The sequence below is a fragment of the Peromyscus californicus genome, unplaced genomic scaffold (assembly GCF_007827085.1).
Source record: "Peromyscus californicus insignis strain IS unplaced genomic scaffold, ASM782708v3 Scaffold_19__1_contigs__length_69161282, whole genome shotgun sequence".
NCBI lineage: Eukaryota > Metazoa > Chordata > Mammalia > Rodentia > Cricetidae > Peromyscus > Peromyscus californicus.
In genome coordinates, this window is record NW_026294491.1 from 36,924,815 (window position 1) to 36,943,953 (window position 19,139).

General features: G+C 45.5%; 1 protein-coding gene across 2 annotated transcripts in view; it reads left to right on the top strand.

Annotated features, from left to right (window-relative positions):
- Positions 1 to 4,880: 4,880 nt before the first annotated feature.
- Mgat4a (alpha-1,3-mannosyl-glycoprotein 4-beta-N-acetylglucosaminyltransferase A) overlaps positions 4,881 to 19,139 on the top strand; it is a 100,405-nt gene continuing 86,146 nt past the window's right edge. The window contains exons 1-2 of one of the 2 annotated variants that reach the window (XM_052745141.1): positions 4,881 to 4,951; positions 9,540 to 9,939. In XM_052745141.1, coding sequence (XP_052601101.1) covers positions 9,846 to 9,939 — 94 coding nt within the window. In that variant the 5' untranslated portion in view covers positions 4,881 to 4,951; positions 9,540 to 9,845. The remainder of the gene's footprint in view (positions 4,952 to 9,539; positions 9,940 to 19,139) is intronic. The other variant, XM_052745140.1, reaches the window with a different exon arrangement.

A 19,139-nucleotide genomic window follows, 5' to 3' on the forward strand; every position in this document is an offset into this window, starting at 1 on the left:
TAAACCAAAGACATACTAATTTAATGTTCACATGGTGAGGAACAGCAGTAGGAAAGTATTTAATGCTGTTGTTTTCCATAATTAAAGCATCATACTTCTCTAAGAGCAGACAACTTTGTATGTACAATACACTGCAGGTCATAGCATACAGTATGTCTGAACTGAGATGTTTCATGTCTGAACTGAGATGTTACAGGCATTGTGTGAGTAACAACGGGCCAAGTACAAAGTGCAGGTGCTGTGTGTTCAGAACCAAGGCTGCAGTGACGTCCCATGAGTAATATGGGCAGGCGCTATCACAAACACGTGAGGTTTACTGCATGTTTGATTTTTGAATTAATGTTTGGTCTTCATGTATGCAAAAACCTCTTACCGTTACCAGAGTTTTCACAGTCCCAATATTTAGTAATTGACTCCATATAGAGCTTCGCTCATAGCAGAAGGAGGGTACTAATTGTAGATTAAAGCTGCATACTCTCAGTCTCTCGATTAAAACAAGGTATCCCCTACATACAGCATTTGAAAAAGCCAGGGAGAATCTCCAGGTGAGACTCCTCTTGAAGCCCATATACTGAGCACAGATCCAACTCAGGACACCAGGATTTCGTTTATAACCATCTGTAAACCACACGAGTCTGATTGTTAACACAGGGAGGGATGGGATGGAAAACAAAACAAAACAAAAACAAAATAAAAGAAAAAAAAAACCTAACCTGGCAATCTTGTGCTTGATTTCTTGGAAACTGATTAGTGCATGAAAGGCCTCACCGCCAAACATTCACCATCAAAGAGATAAAAAGGAAAAGATTTGTTTCCTGTGTGTAGTCTGCTTTTAGCTTGAATGTCACTTCCAGGAAGCTTTCCCTGCCCTGAGAATCTGATTAATGGCCTCCTGCTATCACTGCCCAGCTCGTGTGCTCTGCGGAGAGTTTAATTACTTATCCAAGTCTCTCGCTAGTCTGTGAGACTCCGTGGGGAGGCACCAGCTGCCTCTGTAATCATAGGCCCCTGGGGGGGTGGGGAGGCACCGGTGGGAGAGTGAACATTTGTGTAAAGAACAGCCATGGCTCAGCAGCTTTGTTAGGGACAGGCTCCAGAAGCCATTTCTCAACCTGTGGGTCGACACCCCCTCCCCTTGGGAGTCTCATAATCTTTCCACAGGGGTCGGCTAAGACCATCAGAAAACCAGATGTTTACATTCAGATTCATAACAGTAGCAACATGACAGTTGTGAGGCAGCAATGAAAATAATGTTATGGTTGGGGGTCGGCACACCATGAGGGACTGAATTGAGGTTGGGAACCACTGCCCTATAGAGCGGTGAAGTTACGGGCTGAATTTCATGGCTCCAGTTTTACTAATCATGGGAAGGCAAAAGGAGAAGTCAAGGAACTAGAAAAGTTACAAAAAGGCACCGAGAGAGAGGGACAATCACCATGGAAGAGATTAAAGGAAAAAAAACAAACAAACCAGAAATTGATCAGACTCAGGATTTGGACTGTCTTTGATTGTTAATTAAACAGTTCATGATGGATTTTTTTTGTTTTGTTTTGTTTTGTTTTTGTTTTTTGAGACAGGGTTTCTCTGTGTAGCTTTAGGTGCCTGTCCTGGATCTCGCTCCGTAGACCAGGCTGGCCTCAAACTCACAGAGATCCACCTGCCTCTGCCTCCCGAGTGCTGGGATTAAAGGTGTGTGCCACCACCGCTGCCTGGCTTGTTCTTCTGTTTTGATTTGTTTTGTTTTGTTGAGGCAGAGTCTCACGTAGGTCAAGGTGGTCTCAGACTTGCTGTGTAGCTGAGAATGGCCTTGAATTTGTAATCCTCCTGCCTCAGCCCTCTGAGTGCTTGGATTATAGATATGGGCCATCATGCCTAGCAATTAAAGCGATCTTTAATACCCAGTTAATAATTTTCCAAGAAGTGGAACACAGGCTGGGCATCTGCTTTCCATCCTGTCTCCCTTCATGCACTAGTAATCCAACCTTCGTTGGCGACTAAAGCGGTGTTAAACAGATATCCTGGGACATCGTCGGAAAATCAGAGATTTGTGAATGCTGCAAAATCCAGATGAGTCAGTCATGGATTCTAACTCACACCTTGGAGGCATATTCCTCAGCATTCCAATTTCTTAGTTCCACTCACGGAGAGTCACTTTTCCTCTGCAATAATGGGAATAGTTTGAGACAAGTTCAGTCATGGCAGGGTCTCCACCATTTCTTAGAAAAGCTGTCCTTCTTCTGCCAGATGAAGGGCAACAAGTATGAAGAAAGGCATCCGGTCCGTCCCCCCCCCCCCCGCCCCCGCCGGCATACTAGGGTTGAGCCCGCACAGGCACCTGCTGCCGAGCCTGACCTCCTGTGTTTAATCCCTAGTTCCCAACAGCATGGACTCCACAAATAGTCCTCTGCCCTCTCCTGGAGTGCCGTGCAGTGTGCAGTGACGCATCCGTGACCCCACACAAAATAAATGTACAAAAAGAAATGATAAAAAGTCCACAAAGGGTGGACATTGTGTTGCTTCTGATGTTTCCCCATTAACCAGACTCTAGGAAGACTGCCTTGAAAAAAAAAAAAATATATATATATATAGTCTTCCTGACTGTACCACTCCAGCCCATAACCACAACTCATCTTTTCCATTTTCCTGTCTCATCTGACATTTGTCTCTACTTAGAAAATGTCTGCAAACATTTCATTTCCTTCATTTACCAGGAGAAAAAAAATAAGGAAAGTGGAAATATGTCTTTTTAATATTCGTCTAGTCATCATAAAGCTTGTCAATTGCTCAAGATGCAAGTAGAGATGCAGAGTTCTAGAAGGCTCTGGAATCAAGGAGATTCTGATTTAATCATTGTTAGTTGCCTAAATAACTATTCTTATCTGCCTAATTGCCAAGTTTCTCTCTCTATAAAACAGGGGTATCGGAAGAATGGCTGGTTGTGTTGCTCAGTCTTTTAGATGATCCTACACAACACTGCTTGAAGAATGTTTCTTTCTTGTCGGATGGCAATAGTTTCTTCCTCTGAATGAAGCGGTGAGCTGATCTGTCATTAAGAGCATTAGCTAGCAAGACCCGGGATGTCTATGCTTACAAGAGAATTTTAGTAATCCAACCTAACAATGTTGTTTCAAACATTGCATCTGGTATGGGCTCCATGTTTATTGCTTGTATCTACCCTGAGGTCTATTGCTGGGTTGCTAACAAGCAATGTTTTTGTCACAGCAGACAGAGAATTTAGCTCCATTTCCCCCAAAGTAGAAAGCAAAGTTGCCAAAGTATTATTTCCCTTATGCTCCAGCTGTGTCCACAGCTATTCTGTCTACTGCCTCTAAACTGGTTTGGAGCCTGGGCAAGAGGGAGTCTCTGTTTGGGCTTTTAAAACAGTTCAGGAATGATGGAGATCATTGCTTGTTAGCAACCCAGCAATAGACCTCAGGGTAGATACAAGCAATAAACATGGAGCCCATACCAGATGCAATGTTTGAAACAACATTGTTGGGTTGGATTACTAAAATTCTCTTGTAAGCATAGACATCCCGGGTCTTGCTAGCTAATGCTCACCACAGGAGAGTTGATGAGAAATTGTAAATATAATACCTAATTATTAATGACTTATTTTGAGACAAAAATAAAGGGATTTCTTCCTTCCTCCCTTCCTAAACAAAAATCCCTCACTCTGACATTGTCTACTAGAGTTTTCCATTTTTGAATTACTGTCTTCTGATAAGGATCTATTTATTACCCTGGGTTTGGCAGGAGCAAGGCTGTCTCCTTGTTCTGTGGTCCTTTGATTTCTTGTAAATCTTTGCAGGGTGGTTGGGAGGATTATGGTGACAGTGAGGATAACACAGTCTTTATTTTATTAACTGTGTAACTGTGGGTAAATGCTTTAACCTTTGAGCTCATATATGAGAAATGGGGGTTAACATATGATAAGATGCAATTAAAGATCTTAATACCTACCTGGATGTGCACAAGGGTAGTTAATTATTAGCGGCCCCAAATGGGCAGGCTACTCACTCCTGCTTTCTATAGATGTTCATCTATTTGGGTGTGTTTTGTTTTGTTTTTTGTTTTTGTCTTTCGAGACAGGGTTTCTCTGTGTAGCTTTGAGCCTTTCCTGGATCTCGCTCTGTAGACCAGACTGGCCTCGAACTCACAAAGACCCTCCTGCCTCTGCCTCCCGAGTGCTGGGATTAAAGGCATGCGCAACCACCGCCCGGCTCTATTTGGGTTTGAAACCAACCTTAAACTTTAAGAAATGGTTGATAGGACATGTGCTCAAGAGAGAAGGGAAGGTTCCGCATAGTGGAAAAACCAGGGACATTAGCACTGAATAGAGTTCATTTAAATCCTAGTCACATTTCTTGCTTCTAGTTTCTCCAGTTGGTCCTCCCTGCACCTCTGCCTCCTCCTGGGAATGGGGATAACGATGCTCTTCACTGGGGCTGGCAGTGAGATGCTTGGAACGGCGGGCCTTGGAAGCTATGGTTGAATTAGAGCCAGGACCTGTCACCGCGCCTAGACCTCCAGGAGATGGAACCCAGAGCTAGAAGGAAAGGCCACGGTGGCCAGGTTGCGCGCCGAGGGCTCACTGGAGCCTTTGTTGGCTACTGGGGCTGCATCCGCTCAGGCCAGAAGGTGCAAGCCAGATGTGACGACCGAGCTCCAGCCCGGGCCGCGACACTGATGCAGGGGAACGGGCTGGGGAGAAATATATAGGCTGCTCGATTGCACTGTTAAGTGACAGGCCGGCCGGCCACTGGCAGCGGCGGCGGGTCGCTTGGGGCGGTGGCGGCCAATGGCTAGCGGGGACTGGGGCGGGAACTTAGCGGGGGGGGGGGCGGGTCCTGGCGAGGGCGGGGCGCGCGGCCGGCGGCGGCGGCGGCGGCGGAGGCGGCTCCAGCAGCGTCGCCGGCGGCCGCGGCAGAAGCGCCCTGGCCCGCGGCAGGTGAGGAGCGCGGGGTTCTGGGCTGGGGCGGACAAGCTGGCTGCGGCGGGGTCCGCGGAGGTCCCCACTTGCTGGCAGCGGAGCCGGTGCGTCCCGAGGCCGGCGTCTGGTTGCGCGCGCGGGGCCTCGGAACCGGGCGCGGGCCGGGCGCCCTCCGCGCATCGTCGCCGCCGCAGCCCCTCTGTTCCGCTCTCGCTCCGGGTGGCCCGCGTAGAGCCTCGTGTGACCCCGGAGCTCCGGGACTTGGTCGAGGGGGGAAAGTGCAGTGGAGTGTGCGCGTGCAGCGGGGACAAGAGTTTCGGGCAGGACCCCGCGGCTGGAGCGGTGGTGGTGGCGGCGGCGGCGGCGCCGCGGGGCAGGTAGGGCGGGGGCCGCTTGCCAGTAGGGGACTAAGATGTGCCTGAGGTACCAGGGAAGCGTGCCCCCGCCTCCTCCGAGGCCTGGGTTTCCTCCGTCACAAGGAAGCCGCGAGTAGGAACCCTTCTCCCCTCACCCCCCCCCCCGCGTCCCCAGGTGGGGGTCTCGGATCTCTCCAGGTGTGCCAGGTGGTATCTAGAAGGCATGGCGTTAAGTGATGGCAGTGGTACGCTTCCCGCGCCCGCTTTCATTTCCCGAAGCCTTGCGATCCCTGGAGCGCGTTCATGGTTTACATTCGGAATTAGGAAATAGCAGTACATTACTACGTTATCTTCTTCGTGCCTGCCATCTATTTTCCTGTTGTGCTTTTGCTGCCCGACACATTATTTGATAAAAGATAAAGAATGACACAGTTGTTCACTTGAATGCAAAAATCTAAATTTAGAATCAAGTAACACACGCTTTGTGGTTCAGGCTCCTTTCTCTTCCGAAAGCTTTAAAGAATAGTTTTACTAACAGGTTATAGTGACATAGGTTTCCTTAACCCCCTAAGTGTAAGTTCAGAGAGAGACTAGACGATGAAATTATGTAAGCTGTGTAAAAGAAATATTTATGCGCTGTAAGTGGAAAAGACATGAGTTTTTCATAATTGTGGATTATAAAGTTGTGCAGGCTTACGTCATGGTGCTCATTGATCCGGGGTGTCATGAATCGTGCCTTTTATTCTTTCAGGCACCTCTGTTTTGTCTGTGGGATGCTGATTAAGGAATATGCCAAATGTTAAGCAAAGTGTTCTCAGCCATGGAACATATGGGATATTTCAGAGAACACTTTAAAAACTTAGTTCTTACATTACTGGGCTTTTTTTTTTTCTTTTTAAGGTGCAATTTTGTTAACAGATTTCTCATTCTGAGGTGGAGAGTTGAATGTTCCATTCATCTTTGGGAGGATAAAGGCATTGCGTGTGGGAATGGTAGCCATTACCTTTTTGCTTAAAGATCGACCTGTGTTAAGTGGTAGCCTGGGACAGTCTTAAGGTAAGGGCGATATTTAAATGTTCACATATGTGGCTGCCGATACAAATGTAGGTCACCTGTGTCTAATGAGCCAGCCCCGCAGCTGCCTGGGGTGTTTTAAGGGCACGTGGCTTGTTCTGCCTGCTCCCCTCTGGAGATTTCATTCACTTGTGCTTCCCGATGAAGCTTAGTTTGGAAGCCCTGATTTAAAATGTATAGCTGCATTCCTGTGGAGTAGAACACTCGTTTTTTTCTTGTGAGATGTCAGAACGTATTAGTAGAATTCTTCCTAAGTGTCATCTCCCAAGGAGAGTTTACTAACTTCTTAGGTCCAGTATTCAGTATTCCATGTGCTTTTTAGGTGTTATGGGTGGTTTATAATATACTTTGGTGTTAGAATTCATTTTGTCTCCATGCATTTATACATTTACAAAGGCTTAATTTGTATTTAATAAAAAAATTTGGGGGGGGGGCGTATATTTCAAGACAGGGTTTCCCTGTGTAGCCTTGGCTGTCCTGGAACTCACTCTGACTGGCCTCGAACTCAGAGAGCACCCTGCCTCTGCCTCCCGAGTGCTGAGATTAAAGGTATGTGTCACCACTGCCTAGCTTAATAAAAACTTTTAAACTACCTTTTTTTTTTTAAAATGATAGTTTAGACATGATATTGCATGACTCTCCTTCCTGATTTATGTCAACTGGATATTTATTGTAATTATCAGCTTTTCCCCCCTAGAACAAAATTCTTTCTGAAGCAAAATATGGCTGCATTATTTATGGACAGAAAGTGAAAAACAAGTTTGTATGATGTCATACCAGGCTTCAAATTCCAAGTTATACAGTTTACTAAGATACTGCCCCTGTTTTCATAATCAGAAGTCATTACTGAGTGTTTTATTGAGTTAATAGATCAGGTACTTTGTGGAATTTAAAATTATAGGATTTTTTTTTTCTCTCCGTGAGGATTTTGATTCTAAGTAGTCAACATGGATATGGGTGTGATAAAGTTAGGTTAACCAGGGGAGATCAATCAATTTGGCCTTAGCAAGGGGTAACTTGGAGAACCTCTTTGGAACACTTCATGGTCAGGAGGCGATGCTGTGGAATTCGGTACTTCTAGAATGTTGCATGGAAATTAGAGTTACTGGCCAGGGAGACTAACAGGCATGCTTTGTTGGAGACTCAGGAGTGAGGGATTAGCCAAAGGCTACAGGAAGTGGGAAATTTGTTTAGAGTTGCATGTTTGGACTGTGAAATTTTCTGTGCGTTTTGCGACTTATCCCATAACAGACTTGTGCTACCTATAGAATAGAAAACATTTATAAAAATTTCTGCATTTCCTGTTGAGCCAAGTTAACACCCAGAAAATGTCTCGTTTCATTTGAGCTGTAGAGCATCCTGTAGCAGCTTCTCTACTCAGCTGTGGTGTGAATGGTCAGTCTGTGGGGCAAAAAGTGGGAGATCATTTGAATTTAGCTGGGTGGTGGCGGCGGCGGCGGCAGTGGCGGCGGTGGCGGTGGCGTCGCACACCTTCAATCTCAGCACTCAGGAGGCAGAGGCAGGCAGAGCTCTGTGAGTTGTAGGCCAGCCTGATCTACAGAGTGAGTTCCAGGATAGCCAGAGCTACACAGAGAAACCCTGTCTTGATAAACAAAAAACAAAAACAACAACAACAAAAAAAAAAAACCCCAAAACAAAACAACAACAGCAAAAAAACTTGAATTTAGAAGTTATTCACAATGGGATTTCTCATCGGGTTGATTGCCCTGTGTGTAAAATGGGGTTTGTGTTGCTTGCCCTGTAAGGATTTAGTGAAGGTTTACGCCATGTAATGGGCCCAGAATGAAAGAAGCAGCCAGTGAATTACAGTGGCGATCATCACCATCATTCTTTGTCATTTATTCCTGTGGTCTTTCTTGGCTAGTGGAGATTCCTCGCTGTGCTGAGAAATAGCTGAGGTGGTAGTTTGTGAATGGCCTGCAAATGAGTGCTTTAACCAGGCATGCCCTTTCACTGGGAGATTTGTCGCGGGTTCCTTAGTTGTTTTTGGAGGTGCATTAACTCACCCCACCAGAGGGTCCTTTAGTGCATCCCCAAGAACATTTCCTGGTGCTACCCCGTTGATGCCACTAGAAATCCATGCACATCTCAGGTGACTTGACATGCCCCTAGGGAATGAGGCCAGTTATGTGTAGAATGGACAGCACAGTGGCAGGCTACATTTGTTAGCTTGTTTTTCTTTTTGATAGAGTTGGTATTTATTGAAAACCTATCTTGTGCCGGGCATTATGCTTAAGTATGTTTAACAACCTCATTTCTTTTCAGTTCTTCAGAAATTTAGTTAGATAAGTAATGATCTTCCCAATTTCCCGAGTGGAAGCAACGTGATGGGATGGGCCGCTGCTGAGAGGGTGTGGGCTGGATTGCCACCTCTTCTGAATGCATAAGTATCTTCAGCTTTCTCTCGGAAAACTTAAGATGAGGATATGTACTCGGGAGGCAGAGGCAGACGGATCTCTGAGTTCGAGGCCAGCTGGTCTACACAGCAAGTTCCAGGACAGACAGAGCTACACAGAGAAACTGTCTCGATACCCGGCCCCACCCCCCCAAAAAAAGATGGGGATAAATAACATGGATAACTGTAAACTTTTTGTGATTTATGATAATATGGGGAGTCAGGACCGGTTGCTTTATTTATTTCATGGATGAGACTTGGAGATACGGATAAAAAGAGTCCCACTGCATGCCCGGGAGTTGGGGGATGGGGTGGGGGGTCCGCATGTAAGTAATGTCAGAGCTGGATCTGGGATCCTGGTCTTTTGACTTTTTCAAATCATTGTAGTCATACATACATTCTCCTGTTTTTATTTTTTAGTCATTGCTTGTTATTATGCAGCAGATAGTAACTGATTGTTAAGAGGTCTCTTTGGGAATCTGTGAATCCTACAACTTTGCCCTTTAAATGAGTAACCATAATTTTTTGTCTTTCCCACAGACAGAACCAGCTGGGAGGGAATACAGTTGGAAGATTTTTTCCCTTGGAGGGAAAAGACTCTCACAATTGTGCTATAAGAAATGCGTAGTTTTTATAGGGGGGTGGTCTGCACACGTACAGTCTAGCCTTGACAAAAGTCTGCTGCTAATGCTGAATGCTCCACGAAAACCTCTGCTTTGCATTGTTTAGCAAGTTTTCCTTTCTCTTCTCTATATGACAGGAAGAAGAAGAAGAAGAAGAAGAAGAAGAAGAAGAAGAAGAAGAAGAAGAAGAAGAAGAAGAAGAAGAAGAAGCAGCAGCAGCCCTCAGCTTATGAAGACCGCGAAGACAATCCGGACTCTCAGTACCCGCCGCTGTCTTGCTGGTTGCCTGACACCCTCTGCCCGTCATCTGGAATGAACCTTGCTCATTGGTTGCTGTGTTCGGACTAGAGCCAGGCATTCTGGATTCTGTTGGCTTGTGGCTGAAGGGAGACTGGTCTTGCTTGCCGTCACCAGCGTCTGCACCAGTGGGATGGTGAAATGAGATGAGGCTCCGAAATGGAACTGTGGCCACTCTGTTAGCTTTCATCACCTCGTTCCTTACCCTGTCCTGGTACACCACGTGGCAAAATGGGAAAGGTAAGGAGGGGGTCCCTGGAACGGCCGTGGGTGACAGAGTGGTCCACGCCAAAACGGTGAGCCGAGTGGAAATGCTCCAGTGAAGTAGCCTAAGCCTCCGTGTTGCGTTCTTTCTCCCGGCAGCTTCTTTTGACGCAAAAATGAAGCCGTGTTCTTGGACAGAGAGCACAGACTTCCTAATTCCGACCAGTGTGGTTTTGATGTCTTATAATCACACTTTGGGAAGTCAGGTTGAATAACAAAGACTTTCTTGCCTTTTTAAAAAAACGAGCTATCACAGATGTTTAATACTCTTTGGTGTATTGGGTATTGTATACAACACTTATAAGGACATGATCAGGGCCTTCAAGAAACATCCATACTAGTTAAGATCCTGACTTGGTGCTGTGTAGTTAATGATTTAAACTGCATGCCTTGACAGACTGCTGCTTTGGCAGAAGTATTTAAGAAGGCATTGAGAAGAAATTCTGATTGGAATATGAAGAATTTTGTAGATTATAATTGTGTTTAGACTCTAGAGCTGTTACCTGTTGATTAGAATTATGTCAAGGGGTGACAATTTTTTTTTCTCTCTCTGACAGTTGATTTAAGAAATTTTGATGGTAGGAAGATCGAAAGTGTTGGGACGGCTGCATATTTGTTAGAGCTGTCTTTATCACCTAGGGTATCTGAAAGCTTCTGTTGTTGGCATTGTCTTACTGGCCTGAGAAGACAATTGAAAAAGGTTGTTTTATGACTAATTTTTTTTCTCCTATACGTTTGTATCTATATACCTGTGTTAGTGATACATGTCTCTCTGGGCATATACACATTCGACTTGTAGCTGTGTGCGTCTGTTTGTGTGCAATAAGTACATGGACGTGAGAAGCACGGGCTTCACGCCGTGGGTGAGTCTGACATTGCTTTCCTACTTTTTGTTTTTCTCTGAGTTGGGTTCTAATTTAGGAAGCACTGGGGAAATCGAGGTGAAAAATTTGCTAAAGGCAAGTTCTTTGGGTATACCTTTAGGTTTCAGTTTAAATTAAAAAAAAATGCACTTCATTATTATTTATTTTGTATGTGTGCCACCTTGGGATAATTTGGATGTCAGAGGGCAGCTTTCAGGAGTTGGCTCACTCCATCCACCGTGGGTCCTGGGTATTGAACTCAGGTCATTAGGTTTGCGGGCAAGCACCTCATGCACTGAGCCCGCTCTCTGGCTTCCTTTCTGTTTTTGATTGCACCTAATGAGAGGACTTAATTAGGAAGACTCTTGAGTCAAAGTGATGATTGTTCTTGACACAAATAAAACAAATGACTCACTGTTAAGAAAATTGACCATAACAAAAGTACTTGTGTGTTTCTTTTTTTTTTTTTTCCTGATCGGGAAACTTACCTATTCAGAGAGTTGAGTAATACAGAAACTCAGCTTTTCCCACTGTGTCTTGTTTGAGAGTCACTCTGCTTTTGATGTCGTTGCTTAGGTAAAGGCATTAGCAGCATTACTAGTGGGTTGTTTTTTTTTTTTTTTTTTTTTAATGATTATCTTTAGCATGGAGAGGACCTGGGAAGGTAGAGGAGCCTGCACCATGCAGTACTGTGCGCACAGTCAGTCCTCTAGACCGTTGCTCTCTGGAGGGCTCTGCAGTCTTCCCGTGCTGTCTTTCTGCTTTGTGTTTTGTTCAGGCGCAGGGGTCAGCCCAGGCCTTCTGCTTGTGTAAAATCCCCTGTGTCGACTGCTATGGTTTCTGTAACCATTCTAACTGTTGAGTATTGGATTTTCTTTCTAGAGAGTTCAGGCGGTGAGACAAGCCCGGATTTTCCAGGGCAGACCTGATTCCACATATTCCATCTAGTAACTTCCAGGAACCATGTGCTCTCATTTTTATTTTGAAAGTGTGAGTTCTAAAATCTTTTAACACTGCTGGACTAACTGGAGCATATTTTTCCCTTCACTCTTGGTGAAGGAATGTGTGTCCTTACATGTACCTGTGTGTATGGTCCCTTACATATACCTGTCCTGTGCCTAGCGCTCTATTACAAGCCACAAAAACGGAGAGAGAGAAGACTCTCCATGCCTTTGAGCAGGGACTGGCAGGAAGGATGAATGTCAACAAATATGGTAGCTAGAGGTGATAGAGGCAATACCAGTGCTTGTCCTGTTCTGTATATATTAGTCACTTACTCCTCATGTTCTCAGGAGCGTCACTGCCTCTTTTCTGTAGTTGGAGAAAGCAGAATGCTTGAGACACTTGTCAAGGCCGTGTGTTCATGCCGTAGTAGAGTCGCAGGTGGGACTTATGCCCATAGCTGTAGGTCTGCTTCCCAGGAGAGTGGGGCCAGAGGCTCATGATTCTCCATGGTGCTTTATAGAGTAGGTAGAATATTAAAGCCAGGCCAGGAAGTGGGGCACATCAGGTGTAGGGCTGAATTCTGAAATGGAATAGAGCTTGCATGCTTTGTAATAAGGAGCTGCTTGCTTTTGACAGGCACACGGGGTTCCGAGGCTGGCTCAAGCTGGCATTGGAAAACAGTGTACAGCTCCTTAGGCGGGGCTAGTTTGGTATAGTCTGCATTCACTACTTGGACGAATCAGAGCTAGCTAGCCCATGAGTTGGCATAGGTTGAGGAAGCTGGGATTCAGGGCAGGGAGCCAGTTCAGCAGGGCATACTGGATTCCCACATAAAAATGAGAGAGAATTCCAGGTACGTGGAGTGGTCAGGCTGGGAAACCTGTAGGCGGGTAGTGGGAGAATGGGACCAGAACAATTCAGTGTGTCACGTTCTGGTGTGAGTAGGATGCTATTGAACTTTCTCCATGGTCAAGCACAGTGCAGACCCAGGAAAACCAAGTAAGCATCGTGGATCCCTGCAGGGGGGTGATTCTGTGTCCGAGTGCCTGACTCAGGGCCACATGTCCATCACGCCTCTAAGACACATTGTCTGCTTCAGCAAGAATGTGTATGGAAAAATTTAAAACAGCCTTATTGAGTTATAGTTTACATACTAAACAGTTCATCCATTACCCTGCTGGGGTGGGGTGCTGAGTGATGGAGGATTTGCCCAGTATGCATGAGGCCATGAATTCAAGTCCTGTACCCTTTAGCTATCACGGTACCTCTCTTCCCTGCCGTAGGCTATCGCTGATCTGCTTCCTGTCTGCAGATTTCCCCGATCAGAACTTCTGCATAAGGGAATTGTGTAATGTGTGGCCTGTTATGACTGTCTTCTTCTAGCTAGCATGCTTTCAAGGTCCAACTGGGATGTGGCATAGACCAGCCCTTCATTTCTTTTTTCAGATGAACGGTGTGTGTGTGTGTGTGTGTGTGTGTGTGTGTGTGTGTGTGTGTGTGTGTACGTACACCTCTGTGTACAGGCGTGTGTGTAGGGCAGAGGTTGATGTCTGTATCTTCAGCTATTAATCTCCACCTGTTGTTTTTTTAATTATTTTTATTTATGTGTCTCTGTGTGTATATGTGCACGTGCATGCAGGTGCCTGTCGAGGCTGGAAGAGGACATTGGCTCCTTGGAAGCTGGAGTTACAGGTGGCACCCCATGGGTGCCAGGAGTGGATTTCTGATTCTCTGGAAGTGCAGTCAAGCTCTCATACTCTTAACTACGGAGCCAGTCCTCTCTGCCTTATTATTTCTTGAGTCAAGGTCCTTCACTGAATCTGTTTTGGCTTGACTGGCTGGCCATCAAGTCTCAGGGATCCCCCTGTCTATTCACCTCCAATGCTGGAGGCTATGGGCACTGTTACAGTGCCTGGCTGTTATGTGGGTGTTGGGGATCGGAACTCCGGTCTCGATGCTCACAGAGCAAGCACTTTACCCACCGGGCCACCTTCTCAGTCTCTAGCGATGTTTCTTTATATGAATGCACCAGATCTGTGTTTTTCCACTGATGGATGTTCGGGTTGTCTGTACCTTTCTTGGTGATAATGCTCTAAGCACTCACGAACTTGTTTTGTGTTTTTTAATTTCTTTTGGGGGTGCTGTTGAAAAGCAGAATTGGCAGAATTGCTGGATCATGTGGTCACCCTAGTCACTCATTTAAGGAAGGTCAGCTGTCAAAGTGGCTGAATCATTATACATTCTTGTGTTTTAATTTTAATTTTTAATTTTTGAGACAGGGTTTCTCTGTGTAGCCCTGGCTGTCCCGGAACTTGCTGTGTAGCCCAGGCTGGCCGCGGACTCAGAGATCTGCCTGCCACTGCTTCCTGAGTCCTGGGATTATGCCTGGCAACCATTCTACATTGTTTTAATTATCTGGGTGTGTCTTTGAAGCTGTAGTCTGTCTCCTGAAGACAGGATGTGATTGGATTTTTCCATTTCAATCACTTTTTAATTTGCTGGTCTATTCACATCTAATGTTATTGTTGATGTAGTTAGATGTATTCTATTTTTTTCCATATTTCATAGCCACTACTTTTCTCAAATTTGTTTTTTCCTGTGTACCCCTGGCTCTGTGTCACCAGTGCCTGGGTGTCAATAAAATTCTAACATGGCCTTTAAAATTAATTTACGATTTTTTCACTCTTTTGAGGTATTTTTAATGTGTTTTTTTTTTTTTTTTTAGCGTATCAAAATCAGCTTTAGAATTATTATCCTAATTCTAATCCGATATAGAAATGTTACTCCTTGGCTGCTCAGATGGCTCAGCAGGTTAAAAAGGCCTTGCCACACAAGCCTGGTGGACTGAATTCAATCCCTGGAACCCGGATAAAGGTGGGAGGAGAGAGCCAACTCCACAAAGTTGTCCTCTGACCTCGACACATGTGCTCTTCCCCTGTCATGCGCTCACATGTCCGCAATTAAAACTTAAAAAAGGCCCCTCCCTGAAACCCCTGTTCCCTTTACCCCTTTTTCCCTGGTGTTATTGTTACTCTATTAATGTTCCAAACCCAACAACGTGCTGCACTTCTGGCCTCACAGCTGCCCTTATGGATTGTTATAATCATATTTTTACCATCTGTCTTTACCTCCTTGGCCTGTGGAAGTTTTATGATCATTTACCTCCTTTGTTGCGTTTCGGCAATTATTCATGCGTTTCCCAATCTTACAGACTCAGCAATACATTATGTCTGTCTATTATGTTTATATGCTTAAATTAAAATCTGTTAACAAAAGAGAGAAAAACCAGATTACAGTGTCTGTTGTGGTTGCATAATTACTTGTGCTCCTTGTGGGTGGTTTGAGTTAGCCCTTGAGGTCACTTTTGTCGGACTGGAGGAGGATGCCCTCTGCCGTTTCCCGTAAGGTGGGTCGGCTAGTAATGGATTCTGCTTTGTTTATGTTGGAGTATTTCTATATATTTTTAAACAATATATATTTTAAATTAAGTGTGTGTGTGTGTGTGTGTGTGTGTGTGTGTGTGTGTGTGTGTGTGTGTGTATGTGTCTCCACAGAGGCTAGAGAGGGCATCAGATCCCCTGGAACTGGAGTTAAACAGGTGGTTTTGAGCAGCCTGACCTGGGTGCTGGGAACTGAACTCAAGTGCTTTGCAAGAGCAGTATATGCACTTCGTTTATTCATTTATTTTTTATTTTATGTGTATGAATGTTTGCCTGAATTTATGTCTGTGCACCATGTGCTTGCCTGGTGTCTGAGGCCAGAAGAGAGGGCATCAGAGCCTCTGAAATTGAGTTATAGACATTTATGAGTTGCCATTTTGGTGCTGGGAACCAAAGGCTGGCCCTCGGCACAAGAGCAGCAAATGCTCTTAATCACCCAGCCATCTCTCCAGCCCCTGGCTTTTTGTGTGGTTGTTTTTGAATGCCTTCTGTCTCTGTTATTCCTGCTGAGGAAGCTGGCTATGGATCTTGTTGGATCCCCTCGGAGGTGATGCATCATTTTCTGTAGATGCTCCCTAGGTGTTTTTTTTTTGGTTTCCCTTTCTAGCATTTTCACATGGTATAAATTTGGAGTTTGTGTTTAACCCACTTGGAGTTTTTGTTTGTTTGAGCTCCCTGGATATGTAGGTTGTTTTTCAATAACTTTAGTAAGTGTTCAGCCTTGATTTGTTCAAGTATTTTTCTTCCTTTTTCTCTCCTCATGTTCCCATCGCACGTACCACAGTGTGACATGTGGGGTCCCCTTTCTTGGTTCTGATCATTGTTGTTGAGCTTACATCACCTGTGTTGAGCTGGCCCAAGTTTGGCTAATTCTTTATTCTGCTACCTTGTGTCTGTCTACTGTTGTATTGGGCTTCTCTACAGAAACTGTATATGTAGCAAATGTACGTAGATGTACATACCCCCATCCCGAAACTCTCTAGTGAGTTTTTTCCCTTTTTATTTTGCATATGAGATGTGCCAGTCAACTTTCTGTCACTGAGAAAGTGCCTGAGAAAGCGAGCTTATAATAATTCATGGTTTCAGAGTTTGGGGTTCGGGGTCATCTTTGTCCTGTTGCCTTCTCGAGGCCCGTGGTGGTGGAACTGTGTGTCATCATGGTGGGGAATGCAAAGACAGGCTGGAGCATGGTGCCACGTGCCCATACTCCCCACCTTAGAGAAGCTGAAGCAGGAGGATCCCTATGAGTTCAAGGCCCGACTGAACTGCACAGCATGACTCTGTCTCAAAAAATCAAAACAAGCAAAACTCCTAAATCCCCTCTCCAAACAAAGAGACAGGAGGGGCGTGGACTGAGCTTCCTTTCTCTAGACCCTACCTCCTAAAGAGACCACCATTTCCCAATGGTACCACAGGCTGGGGACAAGGTTTTACTGTGTAGACCTTCAGGGGATATTTAAGATCCAAACCGTAGCCTAGGGAGATTTATTATAAGAATCGGCTCCTGGGGTAAGGACAGGAAGTCCCATGAGACACCTGCAAGTTGTCATCGATCAGGCAACTGGTGATATAATTTAGTCTGAGTCCAAATACCCAAGGAGAAGGTGAGCTGAAGGTGTGTAAGCTCCCACCCCTGCCCAGGTCCGAAGGCCCAAGAACAAGGATCAGAATCTAGAGGCAGAATATTCTTGCTTAGAAGCAAACAGGTTTGCCCTTTCTTTACGAACCTTTGCACTTCTCCACCCAAAGAGATCAACAGATTGGGCAGTGTCTGACCACACTGGTCAGGATGCTCTCCTCAGTCTACCAGTTCACATGCTCATCTCTTCCAGAAACAGATGGACACACCAGAAATAATGTTTTCTCAGCTCTCTGGGCATCCCTTAACCCAGCCAAGTTGTTACATAAAATGGCCCAACATGAGGCTCTCTGGTGATTTTTCTTTTTTTTTTTTTTAACTTCTCTTGCACTTTCAGCTCTAGTTTTGGTCTTAAATTTCTCTCTTTCGGTTGGGATTTGATATTTACCACAGTGTTGTCATAGCTCTTTGTTTTTGTTGTAGTCTGAGGTAAGCTCTCACTTTGGAGCTCTGGCTGACCTGGAACTCCCTGTGCAGACCACACTAGCCTTAATTCAAGATCTGGCTGCCCCTGCCTCCCGAGTGTTGGGATTAAAGGTGTGCATAGGGTTGCACACTTTTTGTGTGTATGGGTGTTTTGGTTGCATGTATCAGGTCTGTGCCCCACATGCATATCTGCAGTCCTGCAGGCTAGAAGAGAGTGTTGGATCTCCTGGAGCTGCAGTTAGAGATGGTTGTGAGCTGCCATGTGGGTGCTGGGAATCAGAGCTAGGTCCTCTGGAAGAGCAGCCAGTGCCCCTAACTGCTGAGCCGTCCATCTCTAGTCCCCTTTATTTCTTTAAGTTCGAGCAAACCCTGTAACCGACGATCTGGTTACACTCACAGGCGGTTTCCCTGGCTTGCTTTTTTTTTTTTTTTTTTCAATTTTTTTAAATTTTATTTTATAATTTAATTTAATTTTACATATCAGGCACAGATTCCCTTGTTCTCCACCCCCACCTTCTCCCCAGCCCACCCCCCATTCCCATCTCCTCCAGGGCAAAGACTCCCCTGAGGATTGAGTTCAACCTGGTAGATTCAGTCCAGGAAGGTCCAGTCCCCTCCTCCCAGGCTGAGCCAAGCGACCCTGCATAAGCCCCAGGTTCCAAACACTGGCTTGCTTTTTTTCAGATGTCTGGGCCTTTGCTGTTTCTTTTCATGCCTTGCTTTTTTTTATTTTCTTTTTTTGATGGCTACTAGACATTTTAGATGAATATATTTTGCAGTTTTGGGTGCTGGTTTTCCCACCTTCAAGGAGCTGCTAACCTGATTGGCCGGCCTCTGTTATTAAAGTCTTGCTCTCTCCTTCTGCAGACCACAGCTAGTGCTGCTCCTCTGGAAGGCACCATGGTAGCTCTGCCCACGTCACCCTGGTATACGTTGTTTCTCTGGGGCCCTCTTCCATTCTGCTGGCTGATTGCTTTATTGTTTTCAGCAGTGACCTGGAGCATACCTCCCGCTCTGGACTAATCAAATTGTGGTTCCTCTGATAAAAGTAGTTTCTGAGGTCAGGTTGGCCACTTGACCTTAAGAGAGCTCCGAGCTGCCCATTGCTTCACTTGAAAATCCCCGTCAGGCCCAGGAGAAAGCATCCAGCCTTATAGAGACAGATGTTAGGGGACACCTTGTGAACATCAACGCTCTCCTACTTATTGACAAACAAAAACAGTCGACCTTTTTTTTAAGATTTAATTTATGTGTCTGTGTGCATGTGTCTGTGTCTAAGTATGTCATGTGAGGGCAGTGTCTGTGGAGGACAGAAAAGAATGTCAGGTCTCCTGGAGCTGGAGTTACAGGCAGATGTGAGTTGCCCGGTATTGTCAAGTGACCTGAGCCTCAACCATCTCTCCAGCCCCTCAAATAAGTTTTATGCTGTGTGTATGCATAGTTACATATGTGCAGGCGTGTGTGTGTGTGTGTGTGTGTGTGTGTGTGTGTGTGTGTGCAGGTCAGAGGCCAATGTCACATATTGTACCTTGGAAACTAGTCCTCCTTTTTTTTGTTTTTGTTTTTGTTTTGAGACAGAGTCTCTCTGTGGCCTGGCACTTGCCTGGTAGGCTAGTGACCCCAGGGAGTCTCTGTCTCTGCATCCCCAGTGCGGTTTCTGGAGCTTTACTGACTGAACTATCTCCCCAGCCCCTAGATTTTTTCTTTTTCTTCTCCTTCTCATTCTCCTTCTTCCTCCTCCTCCTCCTTCCTCCCCCCCCCTCTTCTTTTTTTTTTTTTGGTTTTTCGAGACAGGGTTGCTCTGTGTAGTTTTGGTGCCTGTCCTGGATCTCGCACTGTAGCCCAGGCTGGCCTCAAACTCAC